The sequence below is a fragment of the Papilio xuthus genome, unplaced genomic scaffold (genome assembly GCF_000836235.2).
Source record: "Papilio xuthus unplaced genomic scaffold, Pxut_1.1 DF826961.1, whole genome shotgun sequence".
NCBI lineage: Eukaryota > Metazoa > Arthropoda > Insecta > Lepidoptera > Papilionidae > Papilio > Papilio xuthus.
The window spans coordinates 2,520,217-2,543,416 of record NW_013531688.1 but is presented as its reverse complement, the minus strand read 5'-3'; the positions used below and the strand labels follow the sequence as shown (position 1 = coordinate 2,543,416).

Here is a 23,200-nt window from a genome sequence, read left to right as displayed (position 1 = left end):
GTTCATGGATTTTCCTCCTGCAGTTGGTGAAATAATTTAAGGTATTGATGCTACAAAGTGGAAAAAATCATTAAAATGTTGGTGGCACAAATATTGCCATCACCAGTTAAAGGGTTAATAACTGTAAATGTTTCGGCTGCTTGAAGCTAGGTAGCACCCGTAAAGGCACTACCTACTCGCTGCCTGGGACAAGCTCCCAATTGGGTGACCGGTGATAATAAGATAAAGTAAGGGACCTCGTCTTGCACCTTGCGGCACGCAACTCGGACCTCACTTTGCGCCGGTAACACCGATCCAGGACCCACAAAAGAGTAGCCAATTTTGCTACGACCAAAAACGCAGGAAAATCGCCCAAGAGAAACACTTTACTAAATTAAATTGTGTAATTTCTCGGGGTCAGTCAAAACGCGTGCGTGTGGTCTGGGTAGAAGCTGTGATGCGACTGGTGTTGCGCCGAACGGCGCCCTATTTATATGCGCGCTAAACAGGTAGCGCTTGGACCCCCGCATGTTTCGACTGACCCTTTAGATGTATCTTTATTTGAAAATAATCATACAATGTTTACAAATTAAAACATTAAAGGTACAAATAGAACACAACATAACATCGACAATTAAAACCTATGTATAAGACTATTTTAACACACATTAAAATACATATAATTTATATTACACAAATTCTGCATCATGTTATTTGAGATAAACATAGGTTAAACACAAATATAAAAAGACATCTTAGACATAAAAATACAAACGTCATTTACAGACTACAATGAATCTAAGATGTATGAATTATTCAAATTGTTTCCATAAATGTTGTATTCAAAATTATATAAACATGTATGGGCAGTGGGATGCTACTTCGACAATGACACATTAAAACATAACAAGTAATTTACGCAAATGTACATTAAAAATAACCTATCCAAATAAATGATAACAATAATATACTTAGGTTATAAACAATTCACATTAAACTTAGATTACAGTGGCGATGTACCTTAAGAGCTATATACATACGACATACACGAGTTATTTACACTGACTCTAACTGAGGATACAACTGTGGCGACACTCACTATTTCACATACTAATTTCACTATATCACTTATTATCGAATATCACTTTTTATTAAATACTTATTATTTACTTGAATTCTTTCTTGGCATCTGGTCCCACGGTTCTTGCACATCTTGCAAGCCATTATAGAAATTAGGCGCAATAAACTTAAAACATTTTATGATTACCTCGCCGTGGCCGTCTTTTGCATCTATTGTCAAATTTTAAGAAACATTGAATTTGTTATTGTTTAATATTTTTAAGACCAAAAATTCCTTGCTCTAATGGCTGCAATAAAATAGCAAATCTGCAGCTCTATTGTTGTTAAGGAATGCACATTTCGTTTCTCGTATTTTAAAATTATCTTTACTTCTTTATTGCTTTACTACAAAAAAATCCTTTTAATGCCCGTTCCTTTAAACAAGCCAATTTTCATTTTGATGATAAATGTATATTCGACGTCTTGATTATTTTAATTCAAAATAAACATATTCGTCGCCAACAACCGCATTCGTCAAATTCAAACTGAACAATCACAACGTATCTTAGTTTCAATCTAAATTAACTACAGTTAGTGACTCCAAATACTCTATTTGTTCGTAACTAATAAAACAGTTGGTTGGAATTGTCATATAAATTGGATACTTGATTTAACCGTAATTTGTATTTGGAACAACCAATACACAAGAGACATATTAAGGGTTGGAGCCGTTTAGAAAAAAAACAGAAATTCAATAAAATAATTTCATTATAATTATTACTATTTTATAAATCATTAATGCAGTATTAAAAAAAGTTATTCATTAGCCTATGTGTTTTCAGACAATGTTTTACATCTGTGTCAAATTTCACTGAGATCCACATAGCGAGATCTGTCCTCGGCGGTATATCCAAACCGCTACGACTTAGAGTCCTTCAAGAAGCGAGCTTATCACTATCTCAAAGGCCGGCAACGCATCTGCGGTTCCTCTGGTATTGCTGATATCCATGGGCGTCGTTGAACACCTCGGTGTTCCCGCAGCTCGTATGCCCCTTCTGTTATAAAAAAAACCGACACTGTGCCGGTGTACTGGCGCAACACTAGCCTTATTTAAATGTCAACGTTTATGTCTCCTCACTAATCATTCGGACACTTGACTTTGTAACAAAAGCACGCCATTCGCACCAAGTGATTCAAACTAATAATATCTAAAACCTCAAACTAACATTCATCCGTCCTTCCAAACATTCACATGTATAATATTAGTAAGATTTGTCTAAAGTAGTAATAGGAAATTCTAAAGAACTATTTAATGCAGGCATAGTCGCATGCATCTAGTAGTTTATAAAGATTACTTTACAAGGCCTCTTCAGTATCGAAGCGAATAGCTGTGCTCCCGAGGCATCTTGTTAAATTTAACGTGATTAAAATTTTCCATTACGCAGAATGGGTTATGGAAATTACGTCTTTAACATGCAAGAAGCTTGTACTACATAAATGTGCTTCGACTAAATACTCCTTTTATATTGAAAGCCTTAAAGATTAATCAAAAAGGGTTGCCAGAGAGAGGATTTGTCATTGATTTATTACAGACAGACCTCAGTCTAGTTTTTACTAGACCTAGATTAAATTTATGCGTTAATAGTTTTTGATTAGGTACTAAAATCTTGAACGGCTGAACGGATATCGATGAAATTTGGGATATATATAGAACATAATCTAGAAGAATATATAGGCTACTAATAATGTTTGTTTTTAATTCCGTGCGGACGTAGTCGCGGGCGATTGCTAGATAATTTGTAAATGAAGAATCAAAGAAAAATCTTGTTTTACGATATTCATAGATTTCAATGCAAATTACCAACATTAATGTTTATAAATTTTGTATACATTCGTACAAAGAAAGACGATGCCGCGAGCAATCTTATGAATATATTAGACCTATCTGGGGCTTTCTTTTCATACTGTTGCCAACAAAAGAATCAATTGAGCGGTAAATTCTATTTTTTTTGACATAAATTAATATAAACATTTTACTAAGAATGAAATAAACAATTAGAAGAAATTGTCGATGAAATAAGGAATTTGAAATTTTTAATACGAAAACCGTCAACGTTTTCCTCCTTCGACAAGCTTTGCGTAGATTTTTAAAAAATAATAAGGTATTATTATTTGATATGTGTAAGATTTTTATTTTTAATCTATCTTAATAAAGTTAATCTAGTCCATTATACTACGGGTTATGTTAAGTTTATTAGTTTAGTTTCTCGTAATATTATTCAAATGTCGATTGTAATATTAATTCCTTTCTACCGTTAAACGTCAAATAGATCTTTTTAAATTCGTTTTTTTTATTATAAGGTGGCAATCGAGCAAGCGGCCACCTGAAATCGCTGAAATAGCGAAGTGACCGTTGCCCATAGACATACGCAATTGCATATGCGTTGCCTTCCTTTAACCGATGCCATCATCATTCGAATCATAAATATTTAATGACAATATCATATCATAACCATACACATACTTTACAAATTCAAGATGAATTAATATCGGATATTGTAACATTGCTATGGAATACCAACTATAGATGTCTCAGAGCTGGCCTCTGTTTGAGTTGTCGACGTGTTCCGCTATTCCTGCCTATAAATCTGTCTAGCAATCTATCCGCCCCATCTTGTGTGTCAAAGGGCTTTCACTATAGCAGGTGAGGCGCTCCCGATGATTAAACCCACTCGTACGTTACGACTTCCTTTGTTTGTGCACTCGAGCGCATTGTCTTTGTACGTCTACGATCTATATCAGTATTACATTGCTAGGAATTGAGTATCTCATCAATCAGGTATTATTGGCTAGTAAGATATCCGTGATATTACTACCTTGTCGTCACTATGTACTCAGTCAGTCGAGTCAGGAGCATATTTGCACGTTACACGCACGGTATTTGCACGTATGTTTGTTATGTAGAACTAATTGCCCCCCGCGACTACGTCCGTGTGGAATGAAAAAAAACTTAATTAGTACTCGATTTTTTTCACACCTTTTAAACCTTCACTAGACCTCCGCGAACATTTCAAGACCAAGATAAGATAAATCCGTTTAGCCGTTGTCGAGTTTTAGCGAGACTAACGAACAGCAATTGATTTTTATATATATAGTTGAATGTATTTTGAAGTGAAGTACATTATTAACTGAGAGGCTCGTATCTACCCTAAGTTATAGTGACTAGACCATTGTCAACCACGCTTGCCCTGTGACAGGTGACTTCAGACATATCTTTGGATATCTTCTCATATATATATGCAAATGGCATCACGACGTTCTTCTTCAACGTAAGAACGTTTGATAAATGTAAATATTTAAATCGTAAACGTAAAAACACACTGGTATATGGCGGGATCCGACCCCAAGACCTGCAGATTGCACGTCAAGTGCTTAACCCTTGCGCCACCGACACAGTATGGATAGTGTTTTAATTAAAATAAAATAAATAGTTGTTAAAAAATCTTAAAGTAATAATTCTTATAAAAAGAAATCATTTATTGTTTGTTTCTTAGAATATAAAATAATACATAGTTAATTTACGTAGTATATTTTTCTTTCATAATGAATCGCGTCGCCAGCTTTTTTAAAAATAAAATAGAAAAGAGATTCATTGCAAGGAGTTTTTCCTCTAGTCATAGCGTCGCTGTTTCTTGTCTATGAATGCAATTAATGTTAGTGGAGCTTTCAATGTGCATTTAAATTAAAAAGACATTCCGACTCTATTGAGTTGTTTTTAAATGTTTGTGAAAAAAAGAAATGTTAAAAATTGTAATCTTCATCTCCACTCTTAAAGAATGTTCCGCAGAAGTATTGATACAAAATTGTATTATCTTTATCTCTCCTTATGTCCTTTTAAATTGATTTGATACACAAATCACATTTTTGTCTTTAAAGGCTATCTTTTTAAACTTCAGCCACGCCAGAAGTTTCTAATCATGCATTTCTTATTTTCTTTAACGTATTTCAATTGTTTTTCAATATAAACAAACAATCATCATTAGTCTCGTTTTGTGTTTTGATATTTCATTAGTTTAGGTTAACCAATTACATAAATGTTTCAATCAAATGTCACAAAACAAATAGAATTGTTATTTTTTGTAACAAAAGAACAATCGGCAGGCGACCGCGATCGCCGCCAGGGGGCGTTCGCTTTCAGAATAATTGCAGTTCCAGCTACTAGTTTATTCTTTTTCAACTTCGAAAATTAATTAAAATCAAATCTAAAAAATTGTATTTCCCTTTGCTTTATTACTCCATTCTTGCGTAGGAAATGGAATTAGCTTTTGATTAAAAAATATTTCCTGCAGTGTTCGTAAAGCTTAATTAAACTCAAATGAAAAGGAAATCACAATTATGATCTTTTGGAATTACTTTTCAAAGCTTTGGTTAACATCATTTTAAAATACGAGTATGTACGGATTTTTACTGTGGGCAGAATAAAAGACAAAAATATATTTATGTTACATGCGTTATTTATTGAAACAAGTGAATGCAGCATTCATCGAAACAAAAGAACCTCATCCTAATTGGTGTTACGATAAATTGTCATAACTTGTTACGACGCCCACGGTCCAAGACACGGTCCACCTGTTCCCTATCGGCCCGCTAGTGGACACTACGCGAAAGTCATTACTATTGATGTGATGAGTGGTGATTGTGACTTTAAATGTGAATTTGTTGCAGAGTGTACAACATCATCGTCATCGAGCATGCTTGGTGGCATTACGACAGTATCTGTAGCGGTGACTGGACTGGAGGCGCGGCCGTTGTCACGCAAAGTGCGCCCTAAGCCCGCCTCACCTAACAGACAGGGGCCACAGCAATGTCAGGTAATTACAATAGCCACTACCACTTCTGTCCAATGCTCAGTTACTGAAGAAGACTTTAGTTAAAGTAAAACATGATAGTAATAAGAGTTGTATTGTTTTGCTGTTATGACCTTAAGACTATCTTAGGAATTGGACTGTTAAATGCAACATTTTTAGTACAAATTTGTTGCGAAATACATAGATATCTTGTCAATCGGGAATGGAAATCACACGTTATACTATGCAAGAGTTTTCCTAAGCATAAACCGCTTATGTCATTGATATATTACGTCAAAATATACGTATATATGATACATAATTTAAATAAGTATCCATTGTTTACAATGACAAAGTAATATTGGGTAAATAAAAGAAAAAACAAATATTTAGAAGAATATAATTTACGCGATTCCACGCTCTTTCATTTTCTTAACACATTCGTTGTTATTATTGCACGTTGTAAAGAAGAAATGTTATTTCTTTGACCTTGAATGTGAGTGTACAAGACATAAAATAATACTTTTTCTTTACAAAAAAACGTAATATTAAAAAAGTTTGTGGTACATAACAAGTACGCAAGTAATAAAACACTAGACAAAAATAGTTTCAACAATGGAAAAAGCTTTTTATAAGCTTTAGAAATTCTAGAAGCTTAACTTAAAGCTCATACTGTGTCTAAGATAGACGTAAAAATAATGTTTGCCCTATTACTAAAATGCTTGTTTTCTTTTCACAAACATATCAATGTACCAAACTCTTCTATCTACTAACCTAAAAACTACTAAATACATAACAGCAGAAACATATTTAATAACATATTAATATATATCATACATCGTTTTGTTCGTTCTTACGTTTGTCAATGTCTTCTTTACGTTTCCGGTCCCGTGGCGATTGACATATTCTATACAATCCATTTGTCTTACTTTTACAAAGGCTCACACACACATATAAACATATCATACACACGCAAGCAAACAATATGCCTATTTACTCATCGGTTATTTCATATCGAAGAAACCCTTTATTGTAAGGTAAGGGCATTTTTCTAGTTCAGTGAACAATACATTGTTATTGCCACTTGAAGCTTACTCGATATGGGCATTCAATTTCTATTCACAATCTATTACTAGTTATATGACATATACAGGTTGATAATAATCATACTTCATACTGATATTATAAATGCGAATGTTTAGATTGATAGATGTTTTGAAGGTATCTCCGGAACGGGTTAACGGATCATGATGAAATTTGGCATAAATGTAGAACATAGTCTGTCAGAATACATAGGCCACTCATTTTTTTTAAATTCTGCGCGGACAGAGTCGCCGAGCACAGCTAGTCAATCAATACATACAAAATTACTCCGCAATGTTGGTATCTTATTTGTGTAAAAACGATACTATATAAAACGATACGATTACGTCTAAATCCCGACTAATGTACCCATTCTTCATTATTGGTACAATAGTTATGTTGTGTCAATATTGTGTATAATATTTGGATCGATACTATCGAAAATCAAAGCGAAACTTAGTTTACGACTAGTGTTTACTTATTTATAAAGTACCACCATAGACAAATAATATAAAACTAAAAAAAGTAAAAGTTGTAATACCACTGACGTCTGTCCATTGGACTGGTTATAAGCCGTGGTAAGTTGTGCCTATTTGACGCTGACATTAGTGTTGTTGGAAACTCTAGCTAATAACAAAGATAGAATTAACCACAAATAACTTCATCTGGAGTTTTTAATTAGGTTGCAAAAGCTGTTAATCCCACTCATCGCCCTATTCAGAGTTTACCTAGTTATATAAGTGTATTACATTTAAGATTTATTTAACATAAACACGACTAACATTTAAAACACAACTTGAAACTGCACGGAGTTTTACCTAAATGAATCATTTACACACAAAATCAAATTTACTCGAATATGCGAGTAAACAAGGATATGAAAATCGAATTTATAAAACGGGATTTACGAGTGATGCGCTGTCAGTGGGAAATACGAAAAGGCAAAGGATCAACGGAAGATGGCAGCACGAGGCTTTAATCTGTAAATCCTTGAGGCTGACGCGCATCATCCTTTTCTATGACTTAACCTTTTTATACAAATACAGTCGAATTGAAAGTAAAAAAAATAAATTTAATGACCAATTAACGTCACTTAGAAACTACCAGTATTTTAATTGTTTTAGACATTAATAGTTAACGTTACGCGAATGGCGCGCTTTCGTTACCAAGTCAAGTGTCAGATTGATTAGTGAGGGGACATAAACGTTGACATTTTAATAAGTTTACTGTTGCGCCGATACACCGGCATAGTGTCGAATTTTCTTCATAACAATAGTTATAAAAACGGTTGTTTTGTCTCAACCTATTAACACTTAGCAACTCAACAAGAAAACGTCCGTAGTTTTAGTTAGTACCGGGCCTTATGATATGGTACACCAAAGCCACAAGACATTTTATTTTGGTACGAAAAATGTATAATAGTTACATATAAGTGTGTACTTAAATGACCACAAATCAATTCTGAGTGTCATAAAGGAATTAGTGATCATCTAATGAATCCTTCTAAATTAACGAACTAGCGAGTTTCATTATAAAACGTTTCATTCTTAATTCATAAACATCTTCATCCCATGTATACATAGGATGGAGATGTACAAACTTTTTAGAACAATGAACTATAGAACGAAGGGATCCGAAACCTCTACACCACTATTTGTTTCTACAGCTATGTAGTTCTGGAACTTTCTATAACTTTTCCAATTTGTAACTAATACAGAATACAGAAATAATTGTAACTTCCAACACATGTTGATAGTCTAAATATTTGTATCTAGTTATTTCTTTCTTATTTTTCATTATTGAATCTCAGTAACTCTCATTATGAGCGTCGGTGGCTCAGTGGGCAAGCACTTGACTTGCAATCTGCAGGTCCTGGGTTCGAATCCCGCCATGTACCAATGTGTTTTTCGATTTCCGATTTACATATATACATTTATCCGACGTTCTTACAATGAAGGAAAACATCGTGATGCAACCTCCACATATCTGAGAATAAATTCAAAGATATGTGTGAAGTCAACCAACCCGCACTTGGCCAGCGTGGTTGACTATGGCCTAATCACTCTTAACTTAGGGTAGCCTCCGAGCCCCTCGGTGGGGACGTATAGTGAGCTGATGATGATGAACTCTCATTATCTTCTAGTTATTTTCATGAAAAGAGATAATAAGGTCTAGAAAATTATGACGACCAGTACCCCACTTAATTGTATTCCACCCGTACTTTAAGAGTCAAGTGTTATCAGACTTAGACCTAGATTTCAGACCTATGTGATGTAGTTCTAAGTTAGAAGTATACAAAATAAGAAAATATTCTTATTACTACACTAGAGGTCGCCCGCGACTCTGTCCGCGCGGAATAAAAAAAACAAACATAATTAGTAGCCTATGTGTTCTTACAGACTATGTTCTATGTGTATGCCAAATTTCATAGAGATCCGTTCAGCCGTTCTTTAGATATGTTCAAACGAACATCCATCTAAACATTCACATTTATAATATTAGTAAGAAATAAGATGACTGTATTTTATCAATACACCTTTAATTTAGCAAAAATACAAACAGATAGAATTCAGACGAAAGGGAAACGACAAATTGTGTTTATAGGTCAGCGTAATATCAACAAAGGAGGTGAAGGTGGAGTAACCGAGTCCGAAGGAGGGGTGAGGTAACGTAAAGGGCGCGTGACGTCACTCCCCATTATTCCAAGCCATGACGAACCGCTCTTATACAAACTTTACGTAACCGGATATTCTGTAGGTGGGAAAGTAACCGTAGGTTTCAATTGCCGAAAGATCTGCACAAAAATATGTTGCTATCTCTGTTTTTTCAGAGAGAATGAAAGCGACGACAATATGTTTTAGTATGAATGTTTAGGTAGTGGAAAACCACCCTAAGTGTATCCGTGTAAATTGATTTACCCCACTCACTGTAGTATAAAAATACTTTAAACGATAACATTACCTATATATTTAAAACGGCAGTTCATTATTTTAAGTAAATTTTGATAAATGATTTCACAATGATCACGCGATAAAAAAATAAATCAAGAATGAAATAATCTATATGTATATATATAAAAGAAAGTCGTGTCAGTTACACTATTTATAATAACTCAAGAACGACTTTACCAGTTTCGTTGAAAATTGGTGAGGAGGTAGCGTAGAGCCAGGAGACAGACTACTACTTATCCATAGAATACTGTTTATTCATTTTTTTTCCGATTTTTTTTTAACTTACTAATATTAGAAATGCGAATGTTTAGATGGATGTGATGTGGATGGATGGATGGATGGATGGGTGTTTGATGATATCTCTAGAATGGCTGAACGGATCTCGATTATATTTGGCATACGTATAGAACATAGTCTGAAAGAACACATAGGCTACACTAATTAAGTTTTTTATATATCCACACGGTCGGAGTCGCGGGCAACAGCTAGTATGTTATAAATTAAATTAAGATAAATATAATTAGAATGATTTTTGATGCTTCAAAATATTACCGAATCTAGACACACAAGATACGCTTGATAAGTCTGTCTTTAAGACACACGATTTAACTAAAGCTCTGTCTTCAACATAAGATAATGCCAATTACAACGGATTAACTAACAATAATGATCATCGCAATCAGTTTTGTCTATGAGCTATCATAATTTAATCTCTTCACCAAAATTCGGAATTATGAGAGGGGGACGGGGTAAAGAGAATGAGATTCGACTGATACTGCTAATTGGGCCGTCTGGGTAATAGCCTTGATGGTCCTTACCAATTAAACGTTATTGATGTCGCCCGCTGTAGATCTGGAGGCGACCCTCGTCTCGTTTTAACCCCATCTCGCTATCCTGCTAATAATTAATCAACCAATTACGAATATCCAACGAATAACTCTCTTGTTTTCCTTCAATTGTATCGATGCATACCGCATTTTGTCAAAGGTAAGCATCATTCAATTATTTTAAACGTCACCCTAAAGTAATTTGACCTTGAAAAAATATTACAATATACTTGGACACCACATATATATAAATACATTTATAAATCACTAACTGTCACACGCGACTCCGTCCGCGCGTTATTAAAGAATAACTTAATTAGTAGCCCATGTGTCCTTCCAGATTATGTTGTACATCTATACGAAATTTAATATAGATTCATTAATCCGTTCCGGAGATATCTTCTAACAAACATCCATCCATCCAAGATTTGATTTAATAATAATATTCCCACTAATTAAACTAAAATAGTTATTAATTAAAAAACTAAAACACACCACCAAACAAAGAGCTATACAAAGGATCTAAGAAATTTAAACCATTGTGATATGCTGTCTGTTGATTGAAACATCTCACCATAGTTACCAACTAGAACTTTTCCCTCAATTATATTAAAATGCTGGAAAATATCCAATATTACGGTAGTGCCAATAATGCCGTTTTTGGAAAAAGTCCAACGAATCAAGGTTCTAATGAAAATCCTTCAGGCTTCACACGTGTAGCAGATTTCTATAGATACTGTGTAATAGTCAAGAAAAAAACTTATAAAGCAACTTAAAAAAATTGATCGTACTACATGAGTACGTAATAATCATCATCATCATCATCAGCTCACTATATGTCCCCACCGTGGGGCTCGGAGCCTACCCTAAGTTAAGGGTGACTAGGCCATAATCAACTCCGCTGGCCTAGTGCGGGTTGGTTCACGCATATCTTTGAATTTCTTTTCATATATGTGCAGGTTGCATCACGTAAGAACGTCGGATAAATGTACATATGTAAATCGGAAATCGAAAAACACATTGGTACATGGCGGGATTCGAACCCAGGACCTGCAGATTGCAAGTCAAGTGTTTGACTCCTGAGCCACCGACGCTTCTTTACATAATAACACACATATAAAATTCTTTTATTGACCTTCTTTTAACAATCTGTTATCGGAGAAGTAAACTTAAAGCTCCGATTGCCTAATACTATTGAACTTGGTACAACTTTTTTTGTTTTACAATGTAAGTACTATAAGCCTTGTTCTTTGTTCACGTTACCGACAAGCTCCCGACTCGAGGAAGACGGGAATAATAATTCCAGAAGTGTTTTCTCTCCATACCTGTGACTTTTACAATCCCGTACATAAACTTTGCGTGTTTCATTTTCGGTGAATAGCAACTCTACAAAGTACACAAGAACTTGTAAAGTTCTGATTTTAACGCAACATTGTTCATTGATATAAAAAGCACATAAAATTTAATAAAAGTTACACTAATTAATTTATTGTAGTAATTTTGCTCATTTCGGTTTGTTATAGCAACATACTTGCTAAAATAAACATAGCTCTGATGGTGACAGTGTGATACTGGATCCTAAGTGGGAAGCGAATTTAATTCTTTGGCTGTACATAGGGGTATTAAGTTAAAAGCAGTTGATCCGCGTTCCGTCGCAAAGCCATTGCTGAGCCGGTGCGGCGGTTGGGCGACTGCCAGGCTACGATAAGCCTTCTTCCAACACATACTATATCTAAACATACATTGTTTTAAGAAAGTTTACTCTACCACATAACTTAAACAGCTGCAATTTTTAAAACTAATTCCAAACTTTTAATAGTTTTCTATTCTGAAATACTTTTTTCAAAAGTTTGAAAATCGAATTTACATATTCTACAGCTCAAGTTTGATACGACTTAATTCTAGACGGTTGGGTTTAAAACAAGTTAGGCGAGATTAATTAATTCAGTTCAAAATTAAGTGCAATTATTTACCAATTAAACCTATAAAAGTGAGGGCACATGACTTTATTGCAACACTAGTTGTCGCCCGCGACTCCCTCCACGCGGAGTTAAAAAAACATAATGCCAAATTTCATAGAGATCCGGTCAGCCGTTCTGGTGATACCTACAAACATCCATGCATTCATCCATCTAAACTTTCGCATTTATAATATTAGTAAGATAGCTGAGGTAATCGATTAAAAATAATTTTTAAACTTCGGTACTATTGGTGCATATAAAATCTGTTTACAAAGTTACAACACCCAGCAAAGTAATTCGCATACTGTTACAGCTGGGCAGAGTTAGATAATAGCGTAGCCGCGGGCAGCCGTCCAAGGCTCGTCGGGTAATCCGTTGCGGACAGCGATACACCTGCAAGCCACTATGTAACCTGAACCATTTAAACGTCTTTCTATACATCTAATTATAAATTAGGATATAGCTTTAATTAACGTATTTTTCTTCTTCTTCTTCTAGTGCCTCTTCAGTCTTGAAGGTTGGCCGCGAACTTGGAATATTTGGTTCTGTCAAGTGCAAGGCGAAACAGTTCCTCCGCTGACCTTATCCCCGTCCACTCCCTAATATTACGTAGCTGCGACTTTTTCCTACGTCCAGCGCGTCTTTTGCCTTCAATCTTGATTCTCGCAGACTAAATAGTCTTCATTGAAGGGATAAAATTAACTAAAAGTTACATTATTTATATCGTAAGAAAGAAAATTCGTAAGAACATATTGATACTTTTTCACTTATAAAAATTTAAATATAGTATCAAAAAATTTGTTTATATTTCGTTTTAACTCAAGAGATTTATTTACGTGATAATGCACGTGACCTTATAAAATAACGTTTCATACAATGTTGAGACAAATAGCTTGTACCTGTTTCGATTGATGAAGGTTGGATAAAATAAATCCAGGGCACGGCGCGGCGCGGGGATAAAAGGCGAGGCTTTTGGCAAACTTTTTATATTGCGGAGGCGCTTTATCTGAAAGCCTAGCGGCCCCTGATCCCGACCCACTAGGCAAACGCACGCACGCAACGGGAGTGCGAAACAATACATGCGCCGTTCTACTAAAGATTTATTCGTATAACCTCAAATCTATTTACCGTCATCATATAGACAGATATATAATTAACACAAATTGGTAGAAATTTTATCTGTAATGAACTATTTTATTTCTTAACAACAAAACCTTTGGAACTGATAAGGCAAATGATTTAAAGAAGATGAATAGGTACACCACAACATAAAAGGCTGCCACGATTAACTATTGTCATTTTTTTGAAATCTAACATTCTTAATTTGAAATTAGCCATAAATCCACTTCTTGTATGACAGGACAGGCGTATACCGTTTTGTAGGTCTGCTTGAAAAGATTTTTGCTAATACATTTACTGCTTTAAAAAAAAATATCCGGGAGTAAACATTTTTAAAGACGAAATTTGATTAAGTTCAAATGAATGTTTCAAACATACATTTACACTACAAACTGAACATGACTCTCACTGAGACCCTAGTGATCGACACTAAATGTTTTAAGGTAACTTGATCCACGAGTGTATCAAAGCAAGCACCGAAAGTGACCGCAACGGCACCTAACAAAGACCGAGTTTCAGAATCCTGACAAAACAGTGGCAAATAATGAAGCGCTTTCTATTTCTAAAATGACAAATATCTTTGAAATGAGAGAACAAAAGCTGCGGCGCGGGTGACAAATGGCAGGGCAAGGGAGGCTTCTGCGTTCAGGGGGTAAATGTAAACAATAAAACAAATGAGAAATAACTCTCACAGCCTAGGAAATGAGTAATACACAACTGCGCTGATAAATCTTACATTTTTAATATTCTTACGTTCGCTATCGTTAATGCAAAGAGAATAATACCATTTAAAAGAGCAGAAGACTATAAATATTAGGTACACAGTAATTGTAAGTAAACACAGTATTATTATTCTACTGCTTTTTGGCACACTCAAAGAAAGCACCTAAAATGTTTTCTTGTGTTAGGAAGAAAATCTTACACTGTGCCGGTGTAACGGCGCAACACTAGGCTTATTAAAATGTCAACGTTTATGTCCCCTCACTAATCATTCTGACACTGGACTTGGTAACGAAAACGCGCCATTCGCTCTAAACGATTTTAACTAATAATGTCTAAAACTTGACTATTCGTAACCCGCACATTTTTAAGGAACTATACATATACATTTAAGTATGCAACCGTCAGTTGTTCCCCAATTCCATTTTCTTATCAATTTTGTAAGAATTTCTGGTTCAGACCAATAATGAATAATTCATTTTCAACATTAACTAAATTTAACCAATCAATGAACGGCATGAATTGGCCGGATTTCACATTCCACGTGACTGTTTTACTTGACGCAAGCTGAAAGCTACGTTAATGCCCTCGAGGCCTCTTCGATCTGCCGTCAATAGTTCCCAGGCATCAGCCATTTCTCGCCGAAGGCTGTGTATTATTCAATTGTATTACTAAGTAATCTTAGTCCAATTGTAGCTATATACTAAATTGTCAATATACAATTTGGTATGGTATAAGTATTTTATTAAAAATAGCTGAAAAAATGATTGAAATCTATACAGATTTAGATTTTTTTAGTATTATAATATAAATGAACGGTTTTATGGTTGTGTTTGTCTTCGCAAGTGCCTCCAAATAGTTTTTATTGAACTGTTATCTCAAAACTACCAAATGAATAAACAAATTCTTTTAAATTAGAGCTCTGTACATAAGAGGTTATAGGGTATTTAACATTATGTTAAAGCCTTTAATTAAGTTCAAAGGATGAAACCGCAGGACTCGGCTAGTGTGTATAACCAATCAACATGATAACAACGACAAACAATTTTATATGAGGAGATAGATGAGAGGGTCCGTGCGTGCGGCCCCCGTCGCCGGATCAGCGCGACCGCGCCTGGCTTACGAATAAAATGCTCGCCGGATATAAAAGTTTACCAGGCCCGGATAAAGAGGTCCGCCCTTTTTATCTTACCTTCGTCGAAGATTTGTTATCTCACCTAAATAATCCTAAATCTTAACAATAATGTATACTATCAAGTATTAGATGTAAGTTTTTGGTAAAACAAAAAGTGTATATTCGATAGTTTGCCAAGTATTTAATTAGGTTTATTGTTATATTATTTACGTTAAGGATATTTATGTGTTAACAAAAAACTCAACTGCAATTAAAGCCTAAAATTAAAATGGATGAAATCTGTAACTAAACTAAACTTCTACTTATTAAAGTACAAAAAGGCTTTAGGTAACATTAAACCTTCGAAATTACTATGAAAACTAAATCCAATAAATCCGTAACTAATAACGAACATTGAAACTTTTGATGGCCACTAAATTTAATATTCTGACGATCGACTTCAAAAACCGTTTCAGATTAAGCCGAACATTTATACGTCCCGTCTTTACAACTTTATGACCTATAAAACCATATTCCCTCCCCATACATAGTCCCGCACAGAGATAAGTTAGCGGTCCAGTAAGGAGGAAGACATTATTTATTTTAACATTCCTATTAAATTTGAAGGCCATTCAATTTGATGCTTCGCTATAGATCAAATCGTACCGCAATATTCCTTTAAATAAATGTCATTACAAATCTCTTTCTTTCTCTTCTTCTTTTTCTTTTAATTAATAATAGACCCCATCGTTTTTTTGACGATTTCGCCAACAAGGTTAAAAATAAAGGAAAGTGTAAATTGAAATATTAAATAGCAAAAGACAATAAAAGTAGACGGAGTCCGATATTCTTTGACAAATGACCGCTAATCTTTATTTCTCATAATTCTCAAATTATGCATTTATAATCGAAGCAGATATACATTTTTATTCGTTACAAAATTTTCATAAATATAACATTTTATCTTACGATACTTGACATCTTTACATTGTTTTTCTTTTAATTTATTTTTATTTGCATCGTTACTGTGTGAATTCAATTTGCATAATTTCCTTATCGAGCTTCCCTACAAGATGTATTGTTTCATTTCCTACCAACCCTGTTCTGTAGCCAGTGATAAAACAAATTTTGTAAATTGATACAAAGTTATAATTGTTTCGTGTATATGAACGATTTATATATGTATATATTTTTTACATATTATATGATATAGTATGACAAAAAAATCGTAATTAATTAAACTTCCGTTTTATTGCTGCTGCTAAACTATTTCCGGAAACTAAAGTACAAAAATAAAACACCTTAACTAACAACTTAATCTCTCCATGTACCGATTTTTATTTGTACGTCATTGCAGTCATAGTAGCAAGAGAATTATTATTTTATTTGTCCACAAAACAATATCCAAGTCGAGTGATAAATTTCATAATTGATTACTTCCCAAAGTTTCCTTCATAACTTGTTGATGCGGGTTCAAATAAAATCTGATGTCATACGGACAATATGTCGATGAGGTAAGCTGACCCAATTTCTTGTTTGTGCCTTCGACGTTTTTTATTATTATAGACGTGAAAACTTTCTCACAAAAGTTGTAGGTCGTCGTAAAGTATTTATGTCGCTGGGCAATAACCACTCCCAAACAATACCGTTCAGTCGGAGGAACTCTGGCCTACATATTTCTTGTCAACATATTTTCGGACTTCAATCTCTGGTGTATTTCGTTAAACAGTTTTTCAGTTTAGTATTGTTCGATTTTTTTTTTATTGTTCAAATTTTATTATTACTTTTTCTTAAAATTATAAAAAAAATACAGAAGGACGTCGCTTTGTAACCTGCCAGTAATGTTGGTGATCTGGTTGATTTTTTTTTGTATGAATAAAAAATATAAATAAGTAAGATTAATAGTAGCATGATCTTGTAATCATTAACACGCGATATCTCGAGCGCCCCCGTGGTCATTTCGAATAAAAGCAGTCTAAGAAAACGAAAGGCCTTCTTAATTAGATGAGAAACAAACACGGCATTAGGGTCGCCGCCCGGGGACTTGTTCCGACCCGTTTCTCTGTTATTACATCGCGCAACTTAATATTACGTCGCTTTCATTTCAACGGTGGCCGGACTCGCACATTTCGACTTCTTTGTGCACTGCTACTAAATAATTAATTAGAATACCATGTTAATAAAAATACTCTAGTCAAAAGACCAACAAGTCATGATGTCAAATATAATAAAAGACAAAAGTAAAATAAACCACGTAACATTTCATCGTGTAATGTTTAAAATGATATATATTAAACAACTGATATATATGAGACAGTGTAGCCGTAAGATTTAATTTATGAAATATTATATTGTTACCTCTATTAGTCCAAAGAGAATGAATGGGATAACAATACATTTTATTATGTGTTCCAAAGGGAGGATCCCACAAATATATTTACTATGCAAGTGTACGATCTAAAAAGAGCAGGATTGTATATAAGTAAATGTCATAATAAAATCTCATATACATACGCACAACATAAACTAAAAACTAATTTCTTTGATCCATCAGGTGTGCAACAAGGTGTTTGGTAACGCATCAGCCCTGGCCAAGCACAAACTAACGCATAGCGATGAGCGGAAGTACGTCTGCATTACATGTGCGAAGGCTTTCAAACGGCAAGATCATCTGTAAGTAAAATTAAAAACATTTAGAACATAAGTATACATATCATCAACCTAGCCTTGTCTTTACAAAAGACCAGCAAAGTATACAATAGTCTTCCATGCATCACTATCAGCCGTCATATCTAAGTTCACTTCCTTACACATATCCCCTTTCACACAATTTTTACTTTCTTCGGTCTTCTTCCACCTTTTTGTAGCCAGTCGTTAACATAAAAAGTAAAGTCAAATTTATATTAATCCGGTGGCGGCACCGACTAGTTTTGAGCCCATCGGGGGGCCCTTCATCAGGATGAGTGGTACTGGTATTATTTCGCGGACGCGGCCCGTCGCTCACTGCGCGCCTGCGCTTTTAGGGGCGTCGTCGACGACGTTGATAAGTGTGAAAATTTGCATTTTAGAAAAATACTTTTATGAGGTAAAATAAAAAAAATGCCATAAGAGTTTAAATCTTGCTGTTGTCTAATTGGCATCTATTGATTTTTTTTTTCCATTTATGACATGGACCAAGCTCATATTTTCAAAACCATGTTCTATGCGGTGCTATGAGACGCTTAGTAAAGACTTCTGAATTCTCGACGATAAAAAAGATGATTATGCGACAAGGTTACATTTATCATTGTAGTTATAAAAACAGTTGTCAGAGGTCCCAAACTTAACAGCTACAAAAACCTTAGCAGACGAAAAACAACAGAGAATACAGCTGCCGGCAGACTATGCGGCGCGGAGATACTGTTTTTGTTGACTACGAAACTATTGTTATACTGAAATTCGAGACTATATAATATATAACCTATATAATGGTTATATAAAATATGACATCATAAGAAATTAAATTAATTTATGATTTACTTCAATTCAACATAAAATAATTATGTGATAACATTAAAATAATATTTAAAAGGTGAATTTTAATCTTAAAAATTTGTAATATAGTATATAGTATAGTCGATAATTAAATTATCCTTTCACCTAATGAGAAAATATTAGGTGTATAAGTTTACTATAAATGCTTTCATTAGAATAACAACAAAGGTGTTCAGTTTACACGTAGTTATATTTGGTTTGAACACATGTAGCGCGCGGCGCTGGCTTGCCCTTTAATCCTGCGGCAAGCCCGCGCATGAATATTAATGCAACCATTGTGTTCATAATGCTCAGGCGTTAACTGAACGCGGTACAATTCTGTTGATCCCGTGACCCGCTTTGGGCGGCACTTCGTATTCTATAATCACAGATTATATTTCGGTCCAAGGTAAAGATATAGATAAGGTGTTTCTTTGACTATTCAATCATTTTTTTAACACTACACAGACTTGTTAAGTAGTCACTTAGGAGGTCGCTTAGTATAGATTTGTATGAAAGTCTACATAACGGAACTATCTCACCATTTAATGACTAAGTTTGATCGTTAAACTCTTACGTACATATGTCTTAAAAGTAAGCAAATTATACTGACACATATCACTGGCTGAAAAAGTTTTTAATTACCTATGGATTTTTTTTCGAAAGTTTTGGTGTTCAAATTGATGATGTGATTTAATAGGTAAAATGGTTAAGATAGGTTTGATAAAATATATATTTTCCATTGAATTCGACTATACGTCTTTTGTTTCGTTTGGGAAGACGAATGAATTATACGAGAAGTATACGTTACAAAAATCTACACCATATACTCTTAATATCTGTGTGTACATATTTCTTGATATATTGTTGTGTTGTCAGTAACGGTCACATGCTGACTCACCGCAACAAGAAGCCTTACGAGTGTAAAGCGGAGGGATGTGGCAAGTCGTACTGCGACGCACGCTCCTTGCGCCGGCACACAGAGAACCATCACCAACCACCCACTGATGCAGGTGAGTAAATAACATAGATGTAAGAATGTACAGAAGCGATCCAAAATACTAACACGTTACAAGCCTATACACAGAAGTCATAACAATAGCTGCTGTTAGTTTCTGATTAACAACCTGATTAATAACCTGTTCATCAAATTATTGTAATTATTATCAAAACTAAAAGAACTCCTCCGGCTCCTGTATCCGAATCCCCATGGTAACAAACTGTTGTTTCCATACCATACTCATATGAAATAAATAATAAAAACTCATGCGAATTTGTCATGACACCTGCATACCCTCGTAAATTAGGTTGCGCCGCTCTCTAAGCTCTGTTGAGAAGTGAGGCATCACAGTTGACACCGTTAACTAGCTGTCGTAATTATGGCGGAGCACTTAGCGCTTTAATTCCACGCACACTACACTTCTGATATACGAGATATTTATAACAAAATACAAATAAGCTTTTATAAAATGTACTCTGTAATTGAAAATCGGCGGAATCGTAAAGCATAATAAGCAAATATTAAGTAACACATGTAATAAATATTTTAATATAATAAAAAAAATTGTTTGTCAGACTTACTAATCGCACATATCAGTCGAATTTAAATAATTATTTTCGCATCATCGAACTATTAAATTAATAAAACTGCGGATCACAATTAATAAATCATATTTTATTTTTGTAAATGTAAAACCCAAAAATAATACTACTCATATTTCAGGTACAAGTAACAACAGTAATGGGGCTACGGGTAACGGAGAGCGCGACACGAATTCGCTTCGAGTCGCTTCGCCTCCATCCCCATCGCGGAGTAATCCGCTACATTCTGATGTAAGTCGATATGAAACCATTAACCACAGGCATCATACATACAGAATTTCAATTAGCATAATACTGACAGAGTAGAAATTTATTATATTTAGACGAGAAAAAGCTTCTTAAACTTTCAAATATTTGTGTACACCTTTATAAGAAAAGTTAAGTAACTATTTATTACTTATTATTAAGTGGGCGCATAATCCTCTTGTGGATATAAAAGGCGAACTCCGTAAAGTTCCCATCATGAAATTTCCAAATAAATTCCTATTCGCTGTCACGAGTCGGAGTTTTTAACTGGCATTTTTATTACAAGTGCTCTTGGCTCGCTTCCAACTGACCGTGTGTAAAATTCACAACCCGGCGACCTTATTAATTAAGCAATTAGCCCGAATCCGCGCGCGCTTTTCATTCTGTGACGCCATTAAGGTTCGGACGTACAAAAAAGTTGGATATAATGATGGTCGTGTTTTACCCCGATTCGTTTCGCAAACAATGTTCCGACATCGAGCGGTGATGTTACGAGCGACTTTTAATGAGGGACATGTCGATTTTTAAATGTAAACAACTTGCATTTGATCGTGTTCATTATAAATATATTTAAACAGGCAACTTAAGCTTTCATAAATTTCTTTATGAGTGACTGGTATTGTACTGATTATTCTTTCTTTAAAATGGTCCTTTACTTTAATATATGTAAATTAAATAAAAATCATTAAGCCAACAAAACTGCGCTCGTCCCGAACGTAATTAGAGCGAACTTAAAAAAAGTCTCCCAAAGAAAGATTTTCTTAAACATTTATCTGGTGGATAAACTTGGGTAATTAAAAGCGAAACTCTGAAACATAAAACACTCAAGTGGCTCGCGCCATTTTGTCCGCACAGTTAAGCAACGGCTCGGAGAAGAGTGGTACAAGCACGAGCGGGAGCGGCAGCGGGAGCGGAAGCGGAGGCGGCAGCGACAGCAGCCCGCCCTGCACGCCGCCCGCACCAACCACGCCACCATCAAAATACGCCAAGAAAACCAACGGCACCAAACCTAAGAGTTGTACCAATGTAAGTACTGTTATATATAATGAGCTCTAATAAAAAAGCAAATAATCAACAATTTTTTTATATTTTCGTTGAAGAATTTTTAATTAAAAATAACAACGGCTACACTTTTACTAAAATATTTTAAAGCTCTAAAGAATTAAATCGTTGCATTAGTTTGCTATTTACAGCTGGTAATTCCAAACGTATAATGGACCAAGAATAACGATTGAATATTATTTTACAATAATTTAATAATATAAAAAAAAACTTAACTAGTTTGGATAAACAATACAGAGCGTTAAGTTAATCCTAAAAGCTCGATTCTTATCGCTGTTCTTCTTTTAAGGTAATATTTTTAATGTTACATGTATGAAATAGTGTTCTCGTGGGATCAATTTTAAAATGCTACGAAACTGCTACACTAACTTGATTCCGTAGCGAGCGTAGGCGGCACTTGCGTAACACTACGAATCTGTGCTACGTGTAAGCGAAGATCTACGAAAATTTTATCATAACTATTTAAATTGTTTTTTTTTCTATTAATGTATTACATTTTTTCTTTGTTTTGTACATTGGCAAATAGTGTTACTTTCTTGTTACTGTCTACCCAAAATTTAAAGGATTACATTTCGGTCGTTTCAATATTTATTTTCTCGTCGGCCCTACAAAATCTACGATACAAAAAGTTTCCAGCTGACTGCGTCGTTACACCCAACATCTAATAAAGCAGCCTCGCGTTGAAGCTCATAAAATTGTGGTAAAAGGAGTAACAAAAATCAAGAGCTCACAAATCACGCACATGGCAGATGGAGGAATATTTTTTGTACAAACTTCGACTTCGTTTGACTTTACGAATCTCATTAAATACTCGTAAATGGTAGTTAGGAAAAAAATGTTTTTGTAAAAATCACTGATTATCAATTCTCTTATTTCACTAACAAGTCTAAACTTATCAGTATTCATTTACGTACTATGAATATAAAAAATTCACCCTTAAAAATTCAAACATCGAACAAAATCTTCTTATTGAAATCGTGTGACTACATCCGTTGAAATGTCTCAAAAGGATCCTCTAAGAATAGTTTTATTACTATCTGATATAATGCAATAAGATCTAATAATTCTTAGCGCTCGCTCATTCGAAAGCTCGCCGTGGGAATTAGGGTAGATGCGA

General features: G+C 34.6%; 1 protein-coding gene across 2 annotated transcripts in view; it reads left to right on the top strand.

Annotated features, from left to right (window-relative positions):
* The window catches only part of LOC106120170 (mediator of RNA polymerase II transcription subunit 1), a 181,046-nt gene that overhangs the window by 139,800 nt on the left and 18,046 nt on the right, over positions 1-23,200 (top strand). For both annotated transcript variants that reach the window (XM_013315411.1, XM_013315412.1), the window contains exons 5-9: positions 5,764-5,909; positions 18,215-18,333; positions 20,053-20,186; positions 20,897-21,006; positions 21,877-22,047. In XM_013315411.1, coding sequence (XP_013170865.1) covers positions 5,764-5,909; positions 18,215-18,333; positions 20,053-20,186; positions 20,897-21,006; positions 21,877-22,047 — 680 coding nt within the window. The remainder of the gene's footprint in view (positions 1-5,763; positions 5,910-18,214; positions 18,334-20,052; positions 20,187-20,896; positions 21,007-21,876; positions 22,048-23,200) is intronic.